Source organism: Polypterus senegalus, chromosome 2 (genome assembly GCF_016835505.1).
Source record: "Polypterus senegalus isolate Bchr_013 chromosome 2, ASM1683550v1, whole genome shotgun sequence".
NCBI lineage: Eukaryota > Metazoa > Chordata > Cladistia > Polypteriformes > Polypteridae > Polypterus > Polypterus senegalus.
The window spans coordinates 72,745,658-72,768,422 of NC_053155.1; the positions used below are offsets into that span (position 1 = coordinate 72,745,658).

At 36.1% G+C, this 22,765-nt stretch overlaps 1 protein-coding gene across 2 annotated transcripts in view; it reads right to left on the bottom strand.

Annotated features, from left to right (window-relative positions):
* Positions 1-22,765, bottom strand: part of LOC120523030 (interleukin-1 receptor type 1-like) — a 91,670-nt gene that overhangs the window by 39,706 nt on the left and 29,199 nt on the right. Inside the window, exons 1-3 of one of the 2 annotated variants that reach the window (XM_039743958.1) lie at positions 5,571-5,655; positions 5,264-5,440; positions 5,015-5,086 (exon numbers count right to left, since the gene is read on the bottom strand). In XM_039743958.1, the coding sequence (XP_039599892.1) occupies positions 5,015-5,081 (67 nt within the window). In that variant the 5' untranslated portion in view covers positions 5,082-5,086; positions 5,264-5,440; positions 5,571-5,655. Of the gene's footprint in view, positions 1-5,014; positions 5,087-5,263; positions 5,441-5,570; positions 5,656-22,765 lie in introns of those variants that run through there. The other variant, XM_039743957.1, reaches the window with a different exon arrangement.

Consider the following 22,765-nt stretch of genomic DNA (forward strand, 5'->3'; position numbering starts at 1 on the left):
AAGATAGCTAGATACTAACCAATGAGAAATGTTCCTTTCTCTGTTAAAGTTAAACACACCGGGGAAAATAAGGATTGAAAAGATAATCACTGTACTAATTATTTTACTATCTTAAAGATGTATACTTAAATATTAGCCTGACATTAAAAGTAAATAATTTATGCTTTTGTATCAGTATCTGGTCAAGTGCTCCTAATTGCTGCATTTCAGCATTGATGTGGCCTGTACTGCCACCTGCTGCACAATTGCAATCAATTTACTTTTTTGGTAAACCAAATATGGAATTCTGATTGATCTATTTGGAAAAACAATCTATTGGTATAAAAGTGTTACATTATCACTGCAAGACAAAATATGGAAAAAATCCCCAAGTGCTCCAGTTTCTTCCCATATTCCTAACACGTGCAAGTTAAGTTAATTGGTTGCTATGAGTTGTGTCTGGGATGGTGTCGGTCTATACGCATGTGTATGCTTAGCAACTATTAGAAGTTATAAGGCAAATATTTGGCTTGTTTTGTTTTCCTGACTCTTTACAGGACATTTACTTTCTCAGCAAAAATATAAAATAATCATCACTTTTCATTATAATTTATCCTGATGAGGGTCATGAAAGCAACACAACAAGGCTGGCAGACAGGCCCATCCTATCACCAGCAACCTCTTCTACCACCTCCTGGATAATTCCCAGAATGTGATTCCTCTGGTGTGTCCTGGATTTTCTCCTAGTTCTTCTCTCAAGTTCTTGTATATTTGTTACAGGAGATTCAAAGACAGCATTTTATATTGACAAAACATTTCAACTTGCTCATCTGAATCCAGAGAAGCAGTGGTTTTACTCCATATTGCTTAACTTCTAACCCTATCACAGGAATTGAGCTGAGCAACCTTGCACATTTCAACCACTAATACTTGCATTTTTGGTTACCATTCAGCAATCGTGACCATAAGTGAAGGTAGGGATGTAGACAGACAGGTAAATCAAAATCTTTGTTTCATGACTTAGCTCCTCCACAAACAAAATCTGCAAAACCTCTGCCACTACTCTAATTCATTGATCAATCTAACAATTACTCCTATCCATACTCATTAATTAGACCCTAAGGTATCTGAACTCTTCCAACTAGGAGAGTTGTTTACCCCTTACTTGAAGAAAACAAGCTACTCTTTTCCAGGAGAGGGCCATGACCTTGGATTTGAATGTGTCGATACTCATCCCAATCATATCACACTCAGCAATGAACTGTTCAAGTGGCATGTTTTACTTTAACATGGCCTTCTCATAACTTCACTTTAACTTAATCCTGATACTCTGTATGTTCAATTCATCACAATAACTATTCATAGTGGCTCTAAAATCCGTACTGACCCCTACTCTCTCTTCTGTTTCTTTTTCCGGTGGCCTGCGCCACCACCACCTACTCAAAGCATCATGATGCACCAACATTGATGGACTGAAAGCCAGAAGTCTACGTGACTATCATCATCAAGTCCTTCCATGAGAACCCTAAATACAAAGAGGACTGTTTGATTTATGTTAGGTAGATTGCCCAGAGGGGACTGGGCGGTCTCGTGGTCTGGAACCCCTACAGATTTTATTTTTTTTCTCCAGCTTTTGGAGTTTTTTTTTTGTTTTGTTTTTTCTGTCCACCCTGGCCATTGGACCTTACTCTTATTCTATGTTAATTAATGTTGACTTATGTTTATTTTTTATTGTGTCTTCTATTTTTCTATTCATTTTGTAAAGCACTTTGAGCTACATTTTTTTGTATGAATATGTGCTATATAAATAAATGTTGATTTATTGATTGATACTGGAAATCACAGTATCATGAAACCAAGAAAACAATGTTATTGTTAAATAGCTTAGGTGTAGTGCTTAGATTTTTAAATCCTAAATCATGCCTTGATATACTTCCTATGAAAATAGTAAACATGAGAGCAGACATACAGGATAACATTCTAAGAGTTATTAAAAGTTAAGAGTTATTCTGATTAAACAATCATCTAATCATTTTCTAATGGTACTTCTCCTGGTTAGGGACACTTGCAATTGGTGAATAACCTGGTAGTGTTGAGCACAAAGTGGTAACAAACCTGGACAGGGCAGGTCCAGGATATCACACGACACATCATTCATATTGGACCAGTCTGAAGTAGCCAATCAACCAAACACGAGAGAGGAGATACCCGAAAATAAGGAGAATGTGAAAAATACAAGCAGGCAGAGGCTAGGTTAGGATTCAAATTTAAAAATCAGGAGCTTTTGAGGCTGCATGAAAACAGAATTCTACCAAATTTGTGCTTATAGTGTTTATTGTGATCTACAGAGGGTGATCTTGACCAATCCTTTGCCTGTAAACATCAACTAGGAAAAGACTAGAATCCAGTTAAAAAAATAATTTATGAAGTGAATATTAAGTAGGATAAAACAGAAGGTGGGGCACAGGTTATGGCATCACAATATGTCTAACATAACACAGTATAAATCTAAAACACTATATAAGGTAATATTTTATTTACAACTGCTTATAAAAGTAAAGATTCACAGCTAGTGGTTCTTACTGTGCCCATACAGTATGTTTTTGTAACCAAAACAAAAACAATTGATGAATTTTCAAGTCACAAGTAAACACACTCAGACCACCCAAATATATTTATTATATAAAAAATACAAAGTTAATGTGCTAATTAAAGTAGAAAGATGTGTGCATGCAAGTGGCATAAACTATGACAATAAAATGTGCAAACCAAGCCAGCCGCTTTAATCTTGTGGAAGTCAACTTCTCAAATAACTAAGGTGACAACATAACGGCAAAGAATAATGCTACATCTTAGTAAAATGAATAAATAAATGAATTAATTAGAGCCATTAGAATACATCAACAAGATTTGGAACTACATACTGCTTAATGAGTAATTTCATTATACCTCCAGCAAGAAAAAAATCAGTAAAACAGCCTTAAAAAATATTAATTTTCAGATTAAATTTCAAATGCCAGTGCTTTTCTGTTTTGACAAAGATATAGTCTAAAGATGGTGGAAGAAAAAACAAATAGGGATCAAAAGTAATCTACAGTAATCTAAGTAAATACACAAAAGATTATACTAAAACAATTTTTAGTAACACTTTACAGTAAAGGGCAGCACTGCTGCCTCGCACTAAAGAGACCCGGGTTCGCTTCCCAGGTCCTCCCTGCGTGGAGTTTGCATGTTCTCCCCGTGTCTGCATGAGTTTCCTCTGGGTGCTCTGGTTTCCTCCCACAGTCCAAAGACATGCAGATTAGGTGCACTGGCGATCTTAAATTGTCCCTAGTGTGTGCTTGGTGTGTGTCCTACAGTGGGATGGTGCCCTGCCCGGGGATTTGTTCCTGCCTTATGCCCTGTGCTGGCTGGGATTGGCTCCAGCAGACCCTCATGACCAGATGTTAGGATATAGCAGGTTGGAAAATGACTGATTGACTGACTTTACAGTAAATGTTATTAATAAGCTAAGAAGCACTATATAATGCTTACCTCTTTCAACACTTTTTTTTTTCCAACATGTCTATAGGCCTAATTTTTATCAAGTTAAAATCACTTTTTGGGAGAGATTTCAAAATTCTTATTAATTACTCAAACTGTGGAAAACACACAACTGTCAAAGGTTGCACAGGGCTTAGGCATGTAAAGACATGAGGGTTGAGCATGAGCAAACCAAGTGTTTCAGCCTGTAGGCATAATGGGCTCCCCAGGCTGGAGCTTGGCACTGATATATTCAAAGTCTAGACTTAGTAAGCTCACTGGAGGAAAGAAGGGAAGCCAGAATCGAGAATGAAAGACACACACCCTGACATAGAGAGGAGGTGTGAAGAATGGGTACTTTAATGTGGTACTAGGAAGATGGGCAAATGAACAAGAAAAACTAAAAAGTCTCTAGTAGTCAGACTTATTAGGTTGGTTAGGGTATTCTTTCTGTTTTAAAATGTTCTTAATTATTTCAGTTTTTGGCATGTACCTCTCTATATACTTTATTATTTTTAAAGAATACACACATTTTGATATACTGTATATTGTGATTCTTGTTTACTGCTTCAAATGTGAGGAAGAATGAGGATGATGCATATGATCCATCCTTCATCTCCGCATCTAAAACAGAGGAGAACACAACTAAAGACAATTGAAGACACTTCTGCTCCACCACTGAAGATCTGCCTGTCCCCTCCCCTTTCGCCCTGTAAAAGGAGCCCGCCGCCAAGAATTGTTGCTCATTTGGAAAATAATGGCTCCTAAACTGCACTTTACTGGGTTGTGTGGTTTCTCGTAGAACTACTCCTTGACAAAGAACCATTTCATTCTGCGATGGGTTCTTTGTATATGAAATTGGGTATTTGGTCTTTGAAAAGGTCCCTAATATGTGGAGAAAACTAAACTCTTACATGTTTAGTAAGCTTCCTAGGTGTTCTTTAGTATTTGAAACCTGTAGCGGCAAGGCATTGCAAGACATATACAGCATACTGGGCTCCAGCTCAGATCACAAAATGTGCAGTTCATCATGGAAAGTTCAGATTAGAGAAAGTGCAGTCAGTCATGAACTTCTAGAATGGTTTCATCAAATGTTGCAAGCCCTACACTCTTCTCATTTTTTCACTATCTTCCTTGATTATGTGATTTAACACTTAATGGAGCAACACATTATTTGCCATGAATCATCTTTGTTCTTTAAAAAAAAACTACACCTTAGAATTAGCTTTATTGAACTAATTAAGTTTTAAATTAAGACAGTACTTGAATTGGCTAGTGGAGCATCATGTTTTCTTTGAATTCATTCTTTGCATTGTCCAAAGTGGGAAATCTTATCTTTCATATAAAATCTAAATATTTTGAAAGCCTTATACTAAGGAGGCAAAGCTCCACAATATGCATGTTTCCTGTGGATTATACCGTATATAAGAACAATTTTTCTCCCATTGAATCTTTTCATTAATAACATAACCAGCAATAGCATACTTTGACACAAGCTTAAAAATATTCTTACCATTACTGGCTTCACTTTGTCCTTGCATTAAAGCAGTAAGACCAACCATCAACCATATACACGTCATTTTACCTAGAAGTAATTATATATAAAATGAGTACAAATGTATCAATTACAGTTTGCACAATACTTATTTATTTACCATGTCAATACAAAACATTCATCTTCCTCTGGGCTTGTTCAAAGTTTACAATATCGCATCTTAATATATTTATACATCAGTTTTCTGCCAGTCAGTTTTTTAAATACCTTTGTTAGGTTTCAAAAAGAAATCCGCTCCTAAATTTCTCAAACCATCCTTCTCTACCTTCCTGCTCGTGATAATAATTGTGGACCTTGCCTCTTTCCATTTGTAAGCCAACACAGGGAAAGCAAGGCAAAAAACAAATCACTCCGAAACAGCCACGTCACTTCTATAGGCAAAATCTGAAACCATGAATAGTGAGGAATGGACATACATTTATTTTACATGACTTAACTACTGTGGTAGATAAACAAAAAAAAAAAACAATGCAATAAATATTTAGCACACTTGAAAAATAAAGCTTTCAATTACCTTCAAGTGGACCTACTGCATGCTCCACTGGCATTGAGAGAGATTATTTTCCATTATTATGCCATGAAATGGTGTAAATTCCAAACTGGGAAAAAATAACAATTGATGCCACATTAAAAACACTTTACAATCTAGATATGCAATAATCTGAGAATTCTGCAAAATGAATATGTTGACAAATATGTACTTTCATTTTAATATATGCTTAATGCTATTTAGTCATATTTCATACCTTCGACATTTTACATGCAATTACAATAGTTGTATGACTGGGTATACTGGCATACTGCATTAACAGTTTCTCCTTCAGCAAGCTTAATATTAACTCTCTGAGGGCTGAATATTTTTTTCCAAAAAACTCAGTTTACTGAAAAGCACACAATGCACTGGCTTCATACATAAATCAACATAAAACGTCTGTTGCTACGTGCTGTGGCTGGTTGGCATCTCTGGCAGCAATGGCTGTGCAGGGGCAGCTCGATGGCCAGCAGGAATGCATGGTGGGCCAGCCACCTCTCTGCCTTTGCACAGCAGGTGGGCGACGGTGGCAGTCGCTGTGTGCCACAATATGGTTTGTACCTCTTGTCATCATAAGTGGTGGTCCTCCCAGGTGAACACTGCTGTAAGCGTATCAGCTACACAAACGTGTTCAGCATCACGATCAACTGGGGACCAATAGGCTGATGTTGGTACCTCAATTTTGTTTTTGATGCCCATCTCCAGATCACTTGCATCAAACTCAGAGTCCGAAAAGTCTGATTCAGCGATAATACAGAAAACGTCCACGGAGTATTTTGCTTTGCACGTTTGCTTTAGTCTCACCAGATGCTGATGCCATTTTTGAGGCTGTTTGCTCTTCACTACTCCTGCACATGCAGGGAATTGAGGTCAAATCAAGAAAGTTACGTAACTTTCCTTAAAACAAAGAGAGTCGAACTAAAAAGTAAGGGCGAGTTTTGTTTCAGTTTACAGCAGATTACCATCCTCTACCCTTAAATTTTGACAAAAGTCATCATCTGCCCTGAAAGAGTTAAAGGCATCCAAACTATTATATTCTGCTTCCATGGAAAATGTATTTTAAAGAGATAAACAGTTTGCACAAAGCTTCAAATATCAACTATTACTCGTTTCAGTTATTCAAAGAGATACACACTGTACTGGTTTTGTTTTTGAGCAGAGACTGCCTAATAAGATTTCAACATGCATGTTTTGACACACCTTCTACTGAGGTACAGCAGATCCTATTTTGGAATTCTCTCCCAAAAATGAATGAGAATGAGAACGTCCCATTCAGCCCTAAAACCAACCCCTTTCCCCTCAAATCATTTTCTATAAGCAATTTAACACAGTGTACATTGCAGGTTTCAGTTCAGAGATTAAGTAATATTGCAGATGTTTAACATTCATAAGAAAGGTAATTTATTTATTGGTAAGTTAGCAAGCATGAGAAGCAGATCAGAAATTAAAAACTTCACGCTGTAGAATGCCAACTTTGACATGCTGCCATCTGCAGGAAAGGCATGGTAAATTAAACATGTTGGACTTATTAGGGAGAATGATGCACCCACTAAGGTTTTAGACTTTAAAAACTACAAAGCTGCTCACTCCCTATGTCCAGGAGATCCATCAGCCCCGAGCTCCAACAGATATTACATGAGTAAACAATTTAATATACCATACCTGTAGAGCACCTTGGGATGGAGTTCAGTCAGTCCTAGTAAAACATCACCAAAGCTTAATATTGATGATGTAAAGTCACTACACAGATGGCCCATTCGGACATCGAAATAAAGTCTAAAGTGAATGGTGATTTTTATCCCTCTAGGCACCTTGAAATTTTCTTTCTATTTAAGATCCTGAACCTTTGTTCTCAGAACCAAAACTTTCAATTTATTTTTAAGATTTGTTTAGTTATATGCTTTGTATTCCAAGTGCAATATGAAAATGTGCATTTTTATGGTGCTTATATTTTTCATTTTTAGCACAAACTTTGAAAATGTATGTTAAATATGATCAAACATACAAAATTTATGATTATTTAATAGAAACCAAGTACAAAATTATTATCTGCATTGTGATTAATTTTGTTGTTCTGATGCCACTGTTCCGGATTTGGAGCAGTACTGTAAGCAGAAGTACCATTCCACAGAACATTTTCCAGCATTGCACCAGGTTGATTCAAAGATTCACACAGAATAAGTATACGTGCAGGGGAGAATGGGAGATGTCAACATTCAGACTGGTGCAAGTAGTAGAGGAAAAACCAGAGCATTTTTCTTTCATATCCGAAAAAAATTTACAGCTACAATCAATAATGTTTGCAACAGAAACCTTTAACAACTGAGGTAAGATTTTGCACAATGCACATTGGAGACTTAAATCAATATTTATTTTCTAGCAAAACCACATGCATAGTTGAATGATTTGGACTGGTTAAAACATACATTTTCTTTCATATTTTACATATTTTTGCGTGGCATAAATACATCTTTGTTTGAGTAACCATTTCTCCAACCTATTGCCATCCAATATGTTGGAAAATTAAATGGTATCATTTGCACTCTCAGTTTCTACCATTCACGTAGTATACTGCCTTCATGCACTCTCAAGCATTATAGGACAGAAGCACCCACATACTTTACTGTACAGGAACAAACTACTATTTTATTATCGTGCTGACTCACAGAACGACGCTCTCAGAACTGAGAGTTAATGTGTGTTATCACAGCAACCCTGATGAGTGATTTTTTCCCACTATGCTTCATGAATCTTACTGGAAAGTAAGATTTGGATAAACAATTTGTGGAAATCCTGAAAAAGACACCTTGACAAGTGGAGAAGGGTGGCCAGAAATAAGGTAAATGAATGAACTTTGAAGGGAAGGAAAATAAAGGAAAGGGCTAGGCTCATATGTGGCAAGTGTAGATTTTCATTGAAAAGCTTTAGTTTTACAGCTGGTGAGATACTGATGTTTATTTGAGGTTTTTAGATATTAACATGTCTAAATGTGTGGAACGTGTTTGTATTAGTTTGTATGTGTTCTTGTCTCTGAACTCATGCTTCTACTTAGGTTGGAATGAAGGGGCCTAATTTTTGTTTTCAACTGTAAAATTAAAGGTAAACTGAAAAAGCTTCAGAGTAAGCAAGTGAGACAGAGGATGGCTTTTTTTTACTGGAGATTGAAATAAAAAAAACATTTTTTTATACCTAACACAATTAAATCCATGTAGCAATTAAGATGTCAGAAAGGTAGCTAATTAACACTTTGCCAGCACTCGAATATTCAATAATAATACATTTTACTAGTGTCTTTAAAACTGTGAAAGTGAACAGGTTAGCAGACTTGCTGTAGATTTTGGCGGGATTTGTACATTTGCACTTGCAGCCGCGACATTGAGCTTAACTAAATTGATGCATGTAACATGTTTCTGAAAGTAGAGATGTAAACAGGAATCCTAAGAGATTCTTTGAGAACAATTGATCACAAAACATGATGAATTGTAGTACATGGACAGGATTTGAACCAAGTCTCTCATAACAATCATGATGTTGTATTAATTGCTAAACTTCAGTCTTATGCACATTAATGACTTCCTAAAACAATGCTTTAGCTCACTAAGTTAAACTGATAAAATTTTTAAAATCAAATTCATTATGCCTTCTCACATGCAAATTACACCAAGCTATTATTTTCAGTAGGTTACAAGATGTTACTAGATATTTTATCTGCTAAAAGTAGCTTTTCCAATGCAAGCTTGTTACCATTTTCATAGTATTTTGGTCAGAGATTGATGATATGTTGCAGAGGTGAGCTTCTTTACTTACACTGAGGTCATTAGCTGCTTTCCCTGAGCTGCACTAAAATAGTGATCTTCATTTAAATGAACTCTGGGTATTTAGACAACCATCACAATTATGGAAGTTATACTGGACCAGAAGTGTAAAAGCATTCTAAAGTCATAGGTTGGTGGTGCAGTTGGTAGAATGCCCTTAAAAATGCACCACTTTCATAGTTTAGTATATACTGTGGAGCAAAATATATCAGTGGGAGAAACCAGCAAATTTTATCCTGTTATATAAAATATGTATACAGTATATAATATATTATATTATTTATATCACTCTTCTGTTTGTAAAATGTTCTTGCTAATTCCTGCCTGCAAACGTCTTCCATAAGATTAAGCATTGCTTTTCTAACCAAAAACTGCTGTTTCTTTTTTGGGAGTTACTTTGTAAACAGAAGCTTTTTTACTTCACTGGAGGAATGGTGCTGTTATGGACCCCGACCATGAGAACCACTTTAGACTTGAATACATTTTGTGCAGATTCTGCATATTCTCCTCAGGGCCACCAACCTGTCTCAAATCCAAAAACACCAACAAATAATTTTGCTTCAATGCAGGAATCTCTAATCTTAGTCCTGGAGACTTCGCATATAAAACACATCAGACAGCAAATCACCCTTAACCACTTCCTTTACAAATCTATAAAAGAAGTATTTCTTTTTTAGTCAATAAAGCTACATGCTAAATTCTGAGAAAGTTGGTTTAAATGTGACTATACCCCTAGAGTAAATTTTGATTCACTTAAAGCTGTCAAATTAATAAACAAATACATATTTCTCATGACCAGTCCTCCTGGGAAAAAACATTAAGAAACTAAATAAAAAGGTATGTTATTTTAAAAAGCATATCTTTTGTTAAGAAGATCTGTTTAATACAGACTTTACTTTCAATAGATAGATAGATAGATAGATAGATAGATAGATAGATAGATAGATAGATAGATAGATAGATAGATAGATAGATATTCACACACACTATGGTCTGAAAACACACCAGAATGATTAAAATGCGAAAAAGAAAGAAAACGTCTGCCTTGGCTGTCACAGTCACAGTGAGGCATTATGCAGGCCGATTGCTGTTGGTATAAAGGAGCGGACTACACGTCCATTTACTGGGTCTTTTTGTTACTGTATGTAGGTGTGTGTGAAAACAAGATAAACCTGCAACGATGACACATACAAGGCCCAAGGATACGAGAAGAGTAAAATTAAGCTGGTACTCTGTAAAGCTGAATGTCAACATTAAATAGGTCTATTTGTGTTCATGTGTGTTAGGCACATCTACGTTTGCACGTGTAGCTTCATTTTGTATTACATTGTATTGTAGTCTACCTTTATTTCTTTATATACCACTCACAACTGTTTTAAGTTAAATATTGAACTGTTGAAGCAGTTTTATACCAGGAAAACTAAATTTGCAATTGGTCTTGAAATACTTTGTTGAGATAAGGTGAAATCAAATGGAGATTTGTCAAACATTGCAAATTTTTTTTTAGTTATTTCCTTCTTGCAAAAATCTGAAACTGTGTGAGCTCTTTAAAAATATTTAATGAAACTGCGTGTCAAAAAGATAACAAAACCTAACCATTTCCCATTGTGTTTCAAGTGAATCTCAAGGGAGGCTGTCTTTGCAGAAACAGGCACATCCTGGTTGGAAATGGCAGACAGGTTTTTAACACACAGCAACCAATTGATTCTGAGCAGTTAACAAACTTTATTTTGGGTTTTTTTCTCTTGTCCCTTTTGTTTCTTTATTGTTGGTCCACTCAATTTTGAACACCTCCTAATTGTTTTTTTGAATTTCCTTTTTCCTCAGCTTCCGAGATTTTAAACAGTGCTTCTGGTGGCTATCACTGTTCCTGTGTTCAAAGACAAGAAGGCAAAAGCCAAAGAAATGCTGAATGCTGAAGACACAAATATCGGGTGCAGTAGTTGCTATAGCAGTGTGACAGCTGTGGTGACATGTTTAGCAGCTCTAGTTCTCATGCTCATGCTATGTCCTCCATTATCTGTAATGTGAAGATGTTCCCACAATTAAATTATCTTCACTCAAGCTTAATAATTTATGTTCATAACTGTTTATAATCCAAATTTAAAAATATATGCAAAACATTTTAACCCACCTCCCAAATGCTAGAATTTTACCATTTCCTGTTTGTAGGTAACACTTGACTTCATTTACAGTATATTTCCTGGACCAGTACAACCACTTATAGCATGTGCTGTAAATGATAAAAAGTTAATAAAATTATAAATTAATATAAATAAAATGAATGAAGGAATGATTTAAAATTATATTTTTAACAAGATTTATTACTACATTAAACTTAAAAAGTTTTACTTTATCTGGAGCAGAAACAAGGAATTACCTAAAATCTGATGTTGAGTATTACGTAAAAATTGTTTGTGTGCATCTACAGTTATCTTGCTTTTTTTCTCTTTTTTTGTGTAGGTGACTAGTCAATCCAGTATCAAATAAATTACACTGTATTTAAGCATGTATTATGTGTGCAGCATAGTGGTGTAGTGGTTAGCATTTTTACCATGTTCTGCAAGTCTAGCGTGCACTCAGGTTCCTCACCCAGTAATGCATCTTTCATCCCTCCCTGTGCCTATGTAGCTTTTTCTCAGAGTACTTTGTTTTTTCCCATACATCCCTAATGATGTGTGTGGTGGGTTAACTGTTAGATTAGATTAGATTATTTATTTATAAAAGCACATTTAAAATAACAGAGACTGCGCCAAAGCACTGTACAAAGAAGTATTAAAATAAGCACAATGCAAACTATTATGCAGAAGCAAATAAATAAAGCAACCAATTACAACATCTGCCACAATCCCATTATACACAGTGAAAAGCGGAAGGAAACAGGGAGGTCTTAAACCAATTTTTAAAAACCTCGATAGAAGATGAAGGCCTGATGTGGAAAGGCAAGTCATTCCAAAGCATAGGAGCAATAACTGAGAAAGCTCTGTCTCCCCTAGACATCAGCTGAGATCTTGGAACTACAAGGAGTAGTTATCTAGATGACCTCAATGCTCTTGGTGCCACATAGGGGTGAAGGAGGTCACAGATGTATTTAGGAGCTAGACTATGCAAGGCTGTAAAAAACGTGTAATGTCAGACCAGCAGTTCCCAAGACGCACATACTGAGGTCTGTCTGTAAGATAGTCCATGATCCATGCCACCAGGTGTGAGTCTACTCCCATCTCAGTCAGCTTTTCCCGAAGGAGCAGAGGTTGGATGGTGTTGAAGGCGCTAGAGATGTACAAAAACATAATTCTTACAGCACCACTGCCTCTGTCCAAGTGGGAGAGGGATCGGTGTAGCATATAGATGATGGCATCCTCCACTCCCACCTTCTCCTGGTATGTGAACTGCAGAGGGTCAAGGGCGTGGCGGTCCTGTGGCCTCAGGTGGTGAAGCAGCAGCGGCTCCATGGTCTTCATCACATGTGATGTCAGAGCAACAGGCCGGAAGTCATTCAGCTTACTAGGACGTGATACCTTTGGGACTGGGGTGATACAAGATGTTTTCCAAAGCCTCGGAACTGTCCCTTGTTCCAGACTCAGGTTGAAGAAGCGCTGTAGAGGATTCCCCAGTTCCAACGCACAGGCCTTCAGCAGTCATGGCGATACTCCATCTGGACCCGCTGCTTTGCTGGCACGAAGTCTCCTCAGCTCTCTGCTCACCTGTGCTGCTGTAATTGTGGGTGGGGATGTCTCTCCTATGCTGGTATCAGCAGAAGGATGGTTGGAGGATGAAGAACTCTGAGGTGAGAGTGGGTTAGGGTGGTCAAACCTGTTAAAGAATTAGTTCATTTGGTTTGCTCTCTCCACTTCTCTCTCGATTGTGAGACCCCCAGCACTAATTGACTTCTTATTAAGTAAGTGGGTTGGAAAAAATAAACGCAGCCACTGTGACACAACAGGAATGACGTTGCTCACCCCTGGCATAGCACCAGCCGGGAAAGGTGGTGCAAGGGTTAAAAGACGGATGAAATGACCGATGAGACAGAGACTTCTTAATAATACTTTGGAGCTGGTGAAGTGTAGGATTTTATAAAACTGTTTCATTTTTTATTTTGTTCTCTTTTGTTCCCTCTCAACTTTTTCATGTTTTTAAAATTAACACTCATGTTCTGAGTGATATTACTTTTTTGTTTCACTTGAAGCCACTGAGTAAAGGTCTTCTGATTTCTCTAAGGCATCCATAAAGGTGATCCAGCAGATGTCATTAAGTTAAATAGTGAATTGCATATTCAAAAACACCAGTAGGAATTACATGACAGTATACCTAGTTATGTAGTTCAATGGGAGATACAAGAAGGTTGTTAATATAAATATACAAAATATTGGGACAGCTTACCTAATCTAATATATAAAACTCAGTGTGTGTGTTTTATTCTTACAATTCCACATCTTTGGCCCAATCTCAAAAGAATTTGGCACACATATCCTACTTTGTCTGGAAGAGACACTAGTTTACTTTGGAATTCAAAATTTTGACCCTTGGGTTTCCTTTGGGGAGGTTTTTTTCCTTTAGTCAGTTTTAAGGACAGAGCCTTTTCCCAGATTTCGAATACTGAAATAAATTAAATTAATTTCATTTGTCTCTGGGAAGGTATACTGTGAGAAATAAGTGGTACTACCTTTGGTGGGGGAGTTTCTTTTTACTACAGTGAGTTTTACGGACAGCACCTTTTCCCAGATTTTGAGCCCTGAAATAAATTAAATTAATTTGTCTCTGTGAGTGTACACTTTGAGAAACCCCATTTATAAAAGTTACATAGCTCCGCCTTAAAATTACTTACACAATGCTATGAGCGCCGCTGTTAGTAGCCGTACGAAAAAGATGGATGGACTGCATGGTTTCTCATTGTAAAGTGCTTTTTGGTTTGTATGTTTTTAGTCTTCTCGAGGTAAAAACTGACAAGTAATTGCACTGACTGGCTACTGCATTAAAATGGATAAACACTGTGGAGTTGTAGGACAGCAGGACTAAACACTGTGTCTCCATGGCCCAGCCATTGTTAGTGGTATGAACTTAGTCTGGAATGTTGTTTTTTTTTTCTTGCCTAAAGACCTCATTTCCAGTAAATCATAATTTACTGGAATGAGGTGACATTTGAAAAGATTGAAAACAAAATTGGTGTGATCTGAGATTATAATAAACATTTTGAAGCATATTCAGCATTATTCCAGTACTCTCTACTATTTGCCCAGAAGACATTTTTATGAACCATTCTGTTCATTTTCATGCATAATTCTGTTTTCTCACTTATTTTTTCTTCTTACACATAACTGTTGTACTTTGTTCCCCTTCCAAATAATTTCAACCAAGGCAGACACTCCATATTTGTTCTCATTTGCTATATTCATGACTTGAAAGCACTCATCCATTTCAGTACTTGGTATCCTACTTGCTTGACTAAACTTTGAACTTTGTAATACAGAGAGTTTCAGTATATAAAATTAAGTAATACTAAAATACTTTTTATGTGTGGGTGTAGGCATATTTAATTGTATTAGCACCCAAATTTATAATTATGTGATTAACTTTTATTAAGTTACCTCATTTCATTAACTTGCCTTCTCACTTGGCATTAACATGTGTTTTGGATTCATGACAAATGCCCACATTAAAAACCAAATGTAAATACACTTTTTATTCCACTATGATTGGATCACTCTTGCCACATTTAGAGGTAGTTGGCGACAGAGAGTGGCTACATTAAACACAACTGTAAATGTATTTTCTATTTTCATACAAAAAAAAACACACAGACAGAACCTGATTAGAAACTCTATTAAATACATAGGAGCTCTAACTAGAAATAATGCAGAAATGGAAAATGCGTTTTAATTTCTGGTTTAAATGTAATCTGTTTTATTTAAATACAGATGCAATGCATATACTGGTCCAAAACACATGTTAATATCAGTACTAATGGGGTCAATTGTCTATATTTTAACTTGCCACCTGAATAATAACTACCCAAAAAACTCTCAAAAGTAGTTTTCAAGAAGAAATAAATGTGTTTTGAATATACTGCTTCAGAAAGGAAGTGGGGGAATGTTTATTATTCCACAACGTTTTATGTTAACTGAATGGTCTTACCACAAGATTTTGGGTGGTTGACAAATATACCAAGTAACTGATGCAAGACCGTTACCTCAAAAAACATGAAAGTTAGTTTTAGGAAGAACATTTAGTGGTATGAAATAGTTTGTCATGAAACAAGATGGCAAGTCTTGAGAACATTTATTGCATTATTAAATTAATTTAATATGAAGTTTCAAAACATTTATGAAGGCCAGAAGGTTAAGATTTTGGATGAAGGTACAACTCATGGCAGATGTGATCAACTACTAAAGACTGCAGACAAATTCCATTGAAATGAGCAAGAAAAAAATAGCCGGAAAATTCATTGAATAGACTTCTGCCAATAAATAAATCAGAAAAAAAAAATTGAATGCTGTATTATGGAACTTAACAGCCAATAAATGTAAATTTAAGCAAAGTGGTTTCAGGCTAAAGCAGAAAATGTTTGTGACCTAAACATGACTGTCAGTCTATTTGAAATTACAACATCCTAAATATTTCTCAAAATACGATTTATTTTCAGGTTTCTTAATAGTTTAGAAAACACATATTTTATCTGACAACTTATACAAAAATGTTGAATGCATTGAGTGAAGTTAACAAAGAAAAGGAAAAAAAACTCCTAAACATTCAGTTAAACTCTGACTACCCAACATCCAGCTTCAAGATTATGTGTCCACAATAACAAAAGTTAAATATAATATTAAAAGAGAAAAAGGTACAAAAGTAAGAGTATACAGGCAGAAACTAATACTAAGCAGTGGTTGTACTGTCTACATTTGCAGATGTAAATGTTACCAGAAGTACTCATTATTCATAATTTCTACTGTATCATGAGTCATAGTGCAGGAAAAAAAGAAAATGTACTACAGACTCTAAAATATTTGATTAAAAGTAAGCAAGAATTACAGCCAAAATCTTTAAAAGAAAAGGGGATGTAGCTACGGAAAAGATTCCAGTAGTGAGAGTGATCTATGAGACTGGCCAAATTGATCATTGCAGCTTCATTAGAAAGATATGTGGTAAATTCCTAAACTCTTAATACAAAAACTAATAATAAAAGATCATGTGGCCTGAGAAAGCTTAATACGGTTTACCAATCACCATAAACATATGAAGGCTTCATTAATTATTATAATGTATATGCAGCAAGTCTAAATGACTTAACTGTAAGAAAACATCACAAAGCACTTTATCGTGTGCCTACAGGACAACACAAATGATTAGACAAAATCAGCTATGAGATAACCTGAGGATTATTATTACCTTTGCTAAAAAGGCAAAAAAAAAGCATAAAATCTTTCATTTATGGGCAGCATAACATTCCTGTACCAGAGACATTCAGGGTTTGTTGGATCACCCTCATTTGTAAACCGTCTCTGGGAATTTTATACAAAAAAAGATTGGGTCCAGACAGAAAAAGTGGCTGTCTGCTTCATTACTGTGCAGAGGAGCTCTCTCTGATATTCCCTCCATATTTGAAATGTCATTGAATTTACAGCAAGTGCCCAGCCTATGGAAACAGGCAACTTTTATTCCTTTGGCAAAAACGGCACACCCCAAATCATTAAGTGACTTTAGACCAGTGGCATTAAGTTCTCATACCTGAAAAGTTAATCAAGAGATAACTACTTAAAAGTGAGGCTCTTCTGGACCCTCAGCAATTTGCATACAGAACAAAGAGGGGTGTGGAGGGTACAATAGCAACATTTCTGAATGTATTGTGTAAACACTTGGAAGGATCAAAAAAAACCATGCAAGATAGCTGTTTATAGACGTTTCCTCAGCTTTTAAAACAATCCAGCTCCACGTTTTATTTGAGAAACTGATTGATCAATTTTGCTTGGACCCTAACTTGGTGGGAAGGATTCTGGACTTTCTAACAAACAGAGCACAGTGAGTGTCAATGGCTGTTTCTCTGATAGCCTAAGTTCATCTGTTGGCACTCCGCAAGGTTGTTGTTTACCTCCTGTTTTGTTGATCTTATATACAAATAACTGTATTTAATAATATATTAAATATATTAAATATATTATTGCAATAATATATTGGTTTACACAAGGATAAATGTATCCTGAAATCTGCAGACGACTCAGTCATTGTGAGTCTTTTACAAGGTAAGGAAGACAGCCGTAGACCTATTGTCAATCTGTTTGCACAATGGTGTTATCACTCCATTTTATGACTTAATAGTTAAAAGACAAAAGATATGGTTGTAGATTTCAGGTGCTCCCCACCATCCACTACCTCAGCCTTATTTAAAGAAGAGACAGTGGAGATCATAGAGCAATACAAATATCTGGGAACAATTACTGATTACAGAAGGATGCTAAGGATAGAGCTGCCAGGCCAGAGAAAAAGAGGAAGGCTTAAGAGAAGGTTTATGGATGTGGTGAGGGAGGACATGTAGGTGATGGGCGTAACAGAAGAAGATGCAGAGGACAGAAAGATATGGAAGAAGATGATCCGCTGTGGCAACCCCTAACGGAATCAACCAAAAGAAGAAGAATCACTGAAAACAAACTAAGCTATGATATTAATATAGGTCAAATTTGTAAAAAGGGGCAGTGACAACTTTTCTTTCTTAGGAAGCTCAACTGTTTTAAAGTGGACAAAACCGTAATGAGACTTTTATAAGTCCTTTATTACATTTGCTTTTATCTGTTGGTTTAGCAACATCAGCAATAAGAATAGAAATCATCTTAAAAACATTACAAAAGGTAGCAGTAAAAATTACTGGTTCACAGCAGACCTCTATCACTGAAATGTATTCCAAACAGATTAGAATGAAAGCCATCACAATTCAGTCAGACAGCAGCCACCCTCTTTGCTCTAAAATCCAGCAGTTGCCATCAGGCTGCAGATTTTGGTTTCCAAAGATAAAGAGCAACAGGTTTAAAAACTCTTTTATTTCTAGAGCTATAAGCACTTTAAATTCACGTTGCTTTTAGGCTAGCTACTAAAAGTTAAATAATTGCTTTATTGTTTTGTGTACTGTCGAAAGTAATTATTCTTCTTTGTATTGATCTTGAGTGTTTATGCAATAACATTGGCTGTCAAATCTTAATCTTTTGTCTTTGTTTATCTATTGGATCTCTGTAACAAAGTCTTCTGTTTTTGTACTTTCCTGCTCCAAACAAATTTAATAAAGACTACCCAACAAACATGTCAAAAAATTGATTAGTCTGACTTGTGTAACTCAATATGGAACTTTGGAATTCAGGATTTCAACATTTATACAAACTGTAACAAAACATACAATTACCAATATAGCTTTTAGTTATCTACTTATACGCGTCGTGAACATCAGCAAATCCCAAAGTGCCGTTCCATTTCTGATTAACATCACAAATGCATGATGGGAAAGTGTAATTACTTTATATGAGAATTGTAATGAATAACAACAAAGGCCGGAAATCCTGGAGCAGCAAAAGGAAACACTTTGCACAGCAGAATGGAAATTTCTTCAAAATATAAAGTAGTGAAAGTAAATATCACAAAGCAGCAGCATGTCACAAATTAGGCCAGCCCAAGGTCGTATTTGCTATAGCTTCTTATTCATTTTAGTGATTACTGGCAAACAAATTTTAAATGTACAAACAAAAACAAACAAAGAAACCCAAATGTTACATTTTCAAGAGGTGTGTCTTAGCAGGTGGGTGCAAGTAACCACTAATTTGTCTACATTTGAAATGTGTAAGTAACCAGGTGACCCCAGCAAGAACATGGAGTTTACACACCGAAGGCACCAAGACCACTCAACCCACTATTTACCTGTGCCACCCACTATGCTTTGTTAGTGAAAGTGGTAAAGGTGGTTGTCACCCAAAAAGTACTTGTCCTCTCTACCAGCTCTCACAAACTTGCCTCATGTATGAGGGCTTGGTCTTCAGATCCATAAAGAGTACATTTCACTTTTTGATAACATCTACACCTTTTTTCATGCCTCGCTCAATCCACTGAATCTACAGGTATTTGGTGTTATGATTCTGGTTAAAGAAGAGGAAGAAAACCAATAAATAAAACTGGATTTAGTTTAAAGAAATGTATTAACAAAATGCATAAAGTTAAATAAGCTAATTACTTTAATGCAAAATTATTAATGCCAAAAACTCAAAACACACAAAAATAAGGCAACAAGTCAAGAGCAAACAAGGGGCAAATTCAAATATTATAGTATTTACAGGTATTAGCCAAAAAGCAAAAATCTGATAAAAAGGCCAAACAAAAAGTTAATTGCTTCAAATACAAATTAATTAAGCAATATCAAGCCAACAAAGATTAGACAATAAAATAGCAAAGCATAATAAGGGAATTGGGCAAAAACGGGCAAGTAATATAAAAGGCCAAGATGCCATGTAAAAATATTCAAAATTACATTGTCTGCTGTCCAAAATGTGACACAAAATGACATTGAAACATCACATAAAAAAACTATAAAATTAAATGATCTCTTGTAAATAATTATAAAAATGCAAAACACATGCAAAAATCAGTTTAGCACAACCAAAAACCCTTTATTCATTATGGTTAGAAATAGAAAGCCAATGCCAAAGAAATTTCCTCTGCAGTTAGCCTGCATTAAGTTTTAGGCAGGGTAATGTAATTTCATTTATAGTATTATTTTTGCTGTTATTTATTTATGTTTATTGTCCCTTTTCAAGCACAATTATATTTACTAATAATTAATATATGTTTTTTGTTAACTTGTTTAGTTAGATACCCTGTCCCCTTCAGTTTCAGGGTACAGGGCCATCATGACTTCAGTTGGAGGACTACTCTCTGCCTTTGTATTCCAGCCAGATCCTCCAGATTGGCTTGAATAGTTGTTGGAGAAAAGTCATGTGTATGTACTTTTGAAGATTTCTGTTTTTGGTTCATTGCTTTGTTTTATGTGTGTTTATGTGTACATTTTTTTGTTTTTCAATTTGTATAGCAGACAGAGCAGACAGAGATGCAGTGCAGTGTGGAAAAAACAGGAGGTGGACTGGTCATCTATGCGAATGAGGAATTGTGAAAAAGGGAGATTATTACTGTTAAAACTACAGTTTGCAATTCAGACATTGAAATTTCAGTTGTCGGTATTCATCCACGTTATTTTCTCAGGGAGACACATCACATCATCCTTATTAATGATAATATTCCTCCCTCCGCAAATGGGGACTCAACAACAGAAATGACTCATTCTGTCGCCAACACTTTAATGACGACTCACTCTGACCCTACAGTGATAATATGTGGTGACTTTAACCAGGTGACAAATTGTGATTTGTTCTACTTGAGGAAATAACAAGCTAGACCTGCTGTATTAAGATGTTAAAGATACCTTTAAGTGTATTCTACTGGTTCACTTACACAAATCTGACCTCAACCTGATCTTATTCCCAACTACACGCCTGTCATTAGATGACAACCTACTACCATCAGAATAGTGAGGAATTGAAGCCTGGAGGCTGCAATGGCTTTGAATGAATGCTTGCAAATGACAGACTGGGAAATGATATGCAAGTCACATGGGAACGATACTGAGGGACTCTATCACTGCATCACAGACTATATAAACTTCTGTGTTGACATTGTGGTACCCATAAAGACAGTGTATTGCTGTCCAAACAACACACCCTGGGTTACTAAGGAGCTAAAAGGTCTCCTGAATGAGAAGAAGACAGCATTCATATCCAGTGACAAAGGGGCTCTGAAGGACGTACAATGTGTGCTAAAGAAAAAGATGAGTGAAGGAAAGGAAGCTTACAATGTGAAAATAGAAAACAAACTCACTCAGAATATAATGAAGGACGGCTGGAATGGAATGTATATAATTAATGGGCTCAAACAATCCAGGGCTCTGGTGCTAGAAGGGAAAGTGGACAAAGCTAATGACCTGAACCCATTTTTTAATAGATTTTCCATCCCACTGCCACCTTCTTGCAATGACCAGTCTCCCCTACCACAGCAACAACTCCTACCATATCAACTGGAATGTTCATTGACAAGTCCACCTCCGACCATCAGTGTGGACTATCCATAACTGAAGACCAAGTAAGGAAACAACTGAAGAATCTACACATAGAAAAACTCCATTTGGAGTCAGTCAGAGCTCTTGAAATTGTAGACCTACAGTATGCACCTTCACTCCAGTTTCAGCAAAAGCATATTGCAGACTTCTTTGAGTGATGGTTGGATTTTTAGTAGCCCCTCTCACCAGTCAACATTGTGCTCTGTTGTTTAGTTTTGAGGAATGGCCTGTTCTAGTAAGAGTCCAGGTGCTGTGGTGAACCTTCCACTTTCTGATGATGGATCCAACAGTGCTTAACAGGGCATTCAGACTGTATATTTTTTGTAGGCATTTTCTGCCTTTGTGTATTTCAATGACTTTGTTTCTCACATCAGCCAAATGCTCCTTTGTCTTTGTCTCCTATGGCCCTTACAAAGGGTGCTTTTTACATCAAGAGAGATATAAAGGACTCAGAAGAAGTACTTAATTATCTATACTAGATTTTGTTGTCTCACCTTTTTCTATTGTTTAAAGATACCCCTTTTTTGAATACTGGCCCTCAGGGAGCTTGGGCCTAGATTTTGGTTTTTGTATGGCAGGAAGTGACAACAGCCTGGGTCTTGTAAAACCTAAGATTGATATACTTCTTTCTGAAGAGAAAACAAAAAAGAGGACACACCTATTTTGTTACAGTTAACATATTAAAATTTTGGTATCCTCCTTAGTCTACAATTGTATTAAATTTTCTAGGAAACACATTAGACACCAGAGTTATGCTAGTTAAATGCAATATGTTTTTACACCTTTTATCAAAAAGAAAGTCTGCTTTGCAAGCAAGGGCATTACAGTAAATTAAGTTGTTTTCTCTATGTCTCAACAGGCTGAGGTAATACCTGTGGATTTACAATGAAATCACATGTTTAAACATTGACCATTTTCAATAAAGTACATTTAGCAAGCTAGGCTGACATGCCAGTAACTCAGGTTTATCACTTTCACTAACAAAGCATATTGGGTGATACACATGAATAGTGGGTTGAGTGGTCTTAGTGCCTGCGGTGTGTAAACTCCATGTTCTTGCTGGAGTCACCAGGTTACTTACACATATCAAATGTAGACAAAGTAGTGCTGCTTGCAAAAGCTCTCTTCTCTGACCTAGTTAAACCCCATTTAACAAGCAGTGTGTATGTGGTAAAGTCTGCAAAAATGATTACGGCTTGAAAATCCACCAAGTAAGGATGAAGTGTCTG